This window comes from Austrofundulus limnaeus, unplaced genomic scaffold, assembly GCF_001266775.1.
Source record: "Austrofundulus limnaeus strain Quisiro unplaced genomic scaffold, Austrofundulus_limnaeus-1.0 Scaffold97, whole genome shotgun sequence".
Lineage (NCBI taxonomy): Eukaryota > Metazoa > Chordata > Actinopteri > Cyprinodontiformes > Rivulidae > Austrofundulus > Austrofundulus limnaeus.
The window spans coordinates 1,050,496-1,054,135 of NW_013952499.1; the positions used below are offsets into that span (position 1 = coordinate 1,050,496).

General features: G+C 33.8%; 1 protein-coding gene across 1 annotated transcript in view; it reads left to right on the forward strand.

Moving 5' to 3' along the window:
• Positions 1-3,640, forward strand: part of LOC106520793 (uncharacterized) — a gene marked incomplete in the record, with an annotated part of 21,685 nt that overhangs the window by 1,664 nt on the left and 16,381 nt on the right. The window contains 2 exon segments of the mRNA XM_014013047.1: positions 648-938; positions 1,028-1,260. Of these exon segments, the coding sequence (XP_013868501.1) occupies positions 770-938; positions 1,028-1,260 (402 nt within the window).

Sequence of the window (3,640 nt, forward strand, 5' to 3'; positions counted from 1 at the left end):
GTAGGACTGCGGCCCTCAAGGACCAGGATTGCCCACCTCTGCTCTAGTTTATGTTACCCATTAGACTGAAAATATTCGTGCTCCAGCTTAAATAGGATGAAAAATTATTATTCTGTAAAATTTAATCACACTCTGGTTAATTTCATATTGGTCTTAGTACAAATTAGGTAAAATGAAGAGCATTAGGTACAATCCATAAATAATTACAAAACCAAGCATTGTAGTTGAGTTAGGTTTTTTCTTTATGTCAGAAGAAAAAGTTTTGCTCAACAAAGAAAAATGAATTGGTCTATAACGATAATGACACATTTTTATTAGATGAGTATATTTGTGTCTGTTGATAATAATAACTGTCTATTAGAAGTTTGAGTTAATTTGTTGATGTGGTCATTGTAGTTAAAACTAAATAGTATGATACATGGTAAGTCAGGTCAATACCAGTTTTGTAACAATAACAGATTCYCAGGACTAAAACTTTGGTTGAAGTCTGTTACAAAAACATTTTTTATGATGTCATCAACTTCTTATCGGTTTCACCTAGCAAATAAAATGTTCACAATAGTTCCATTTAATTTTTTGATATTGCTACTGCTCATGATTATATCGTACTTTAATAATTATATTATTCTTGTATTCTTTTCTTTTAGGTGTTGAGGTGTTTGTGAAATACAAAACAGATCTACTTCTGAACGTCAACACATCTGGAATTGACCCAAATTCCGATTTTTCATGGAAATTTAATGAAACTACAAATGTGGTAAAAGTTAATATGGGACAAAATCCAAATCTAAATGATTATGCTGCAAGGGCTGAGTTCTTTCAACATAACTACTCTGTGCTGATAAAGAATATGCAGCATGATGACAGTGGATCTTACAAAGCAAAAGTGAGCGGAAACAAGGATGTCACAAAAACTGAATACCAAGTCAGAGTTGTAGGTAAGTTTCTGTTGATGAGTGACTGATTTTATTATTTCTTAATGTTGATAGCTCCATGTTTCACAGCTGTTTACATCTTTTTTCCTCAGATCCAGTCTCTCCAGTAAAGCTGACCATAAACCCTGATGTGTCAGATGTTTGTAACGTCACAGTGACCTGCAGCACACTGGATTCTCTCATTAGTAAAACTTTTCATTGTAACAACATAACCTGCTCTCTGGTGTCAAACCCAGACAAAACAGCTCCATCTTCTACACTCAGCGTCTACGTACAGCAAGACTACATCATCTGTAACCATAGCAACCAAGTGAGCTCAGAACAGAAAAAAATAGATTTTAGAGCTCAATGTCAGAAAAAAACAGGTAAGATTAAAATATATAAAGATGACTTTCAGTACTTTTAAAATACATTTAGACAATTCACAGCTCATGAGAGGTGTTGGTGCTCAGATTATGTGCAGTAGTTTCAGCATYTGACAAACCTCCTGAGTCTGAGTTGGGTTGAAGAGACACAAAACTCACTGGGGCTGGACCATATTAGAAAATCTTGTGATGGGGATAATATTTATAAATACTGCGATGAGGATATCATGTGTGATATGTCTTTTTTTCTTCCCTCCCTTTCTAATCTGTACTTCCCATATGTGACCTTTAGCATTTTTGGTAATGTCATTTGTGTGTGGTGTGAACTTTTGCTGCTGTGAGACTCTGCCCTRCTGTTTAAATRTTGCATTAGCRTGAAAAATAMAACTTCAYAACTCTTCAAATACATTAGTCAACAATTATTGCATTCCAAGCAGTCCTTWATGATATGTATATTGYGCACACTGATATTGCGATAACAATATTGTTGCAATATATTGTGCAGCCCCAGTACTCACTTTCATGAGTATTAAATCATAACTCTAAATATATAGACCAGGTATAAACACATGACAAAAAGCTGCCAAAAAGTTCTGACCAGTCTGAGTGTGGAAGCAGAAGTTCTGTCTGATACTGAGGAGTTGAAAATAGACCATTTGGGTCTGTGTGTGTTTCTCTGAGATGATGTCACACTCAGCTGGATATCTGAGGAGTTCGAACAAGAACCCAAACACAAACACAAAAATAAAACGCAGGAAATGACAATTAAAAACAAACTAACTGACAGTTATTATAAAGCAAATAATCAAAAGTAAACCAAAGATCCAAAATTTTGGTTTGATGAACAGAGTCTGAGAGAAACACACTGACCCAACACAGGAAACAAATAAAACTCTGTACAAAAACAACACAAACATATTGTGATAGGTTTGATGCAGACAGTTTTATTATTTATCCTCCTGTTAGCTTAGCTATTGTTGTTTTAAAGACTGAATGTGTCATAAAATATGTCTTTTTGTTTGTTTTTACAGATAACAATGCAGCCACCATATCAGTCAGTGTACTTACTATATTTGTGGCTCTTATTATTGGCTCCATTGTTCTGTACATATACTGTAAGTATACCCTAATTGTTTCACACCATTTGTGATTCTTTACTGGGAAGCTTAGATATTTGTGTTAGTTTCTGCTTAAAAACAAAACAACATAAAGCACAAAAATCAATTTGAATGTAAAAAGGGAGGTTTTTCTTTTATAAATGTTGTTACCTGTTGATTTTACTGCGCAGTAAAGTTTAAATGAAGTTCTCAGAACTTTCCTTTGTCATGATTCTTGATCATTTTAAGTTTCATGCAGATCARTGCGGAAACCTTTAAAGCTCAGCTGATCAGGGATCATTTTGCTTCAGCTTCTTTGTTGGAATCTTTGATCAACATTTTCCTTACATTAAAGAAAGGAGGATGTTGACATTCAGCTTTTTTATGAGAAGTGTTGCAAACTTTATATATAAAAAGGCAGATAAACAAAACCTTGAAATGGAGTTTATTATAAAGTGCCTTATAAAGGACTAGGACTAAAACTCTGTAGAACAAGTTTGTTCATGACATACAGAAAAGAGGAACCCCTTTTTACATTAGGCAACAGATGATCTGTTGATAAATGTAAACTGGTTTTTTGTTAATAAACTAAAATTAAAAAGTAAAAAAGTTTGTCTTAAACTCTTCAAACAATACATTCGATATTTTTTATGACTGACCTACAGGTAAAAGAAAACGCGGCAAAAATACAATTCCTGAGGTAAGCAGCCATTTGTTTCATTAAAAGGAAAACTCTCCCTGTTTACAGATCAAAGTGAAGAGAAACGTCAGAAATCTTAAATTGACTGCAGAAAGTGTTTTTGCTTTGCTGTAGATCTTTTTAAAGCACGTTCCAGCACAACTATACACTGGTGACTTTGCAGTTTTTCTAAGTAATGACACCTTCCTAATAWTTTTTTGTGTTTCCTGATGAACTTAAAAAAATAGAAAAGACTTAGCTGATTATTTAAGGAAGGTGACAATAACCTTTACCTGCTTTGATTTAATTTATTTATTTAACAGGAAAAGATTAAAAATCAAGCCTGACTCAGCATAATTGCTGTTTTACAGCAGTTTCCTGTTCTGCAGCACATAAAACATTCAGAATCACAGCATCACAACCACATCATTATTATTACACCATAGACACAAAGACAAACAAGCATACCAAATTTCAAAAAGGCAGCCTTTGCAAAATAGGACGTCTAAATATGAGCACAACAAAAAGTGTCCAGCAGATGGCAGACAAGATTCTTCTTAAAGG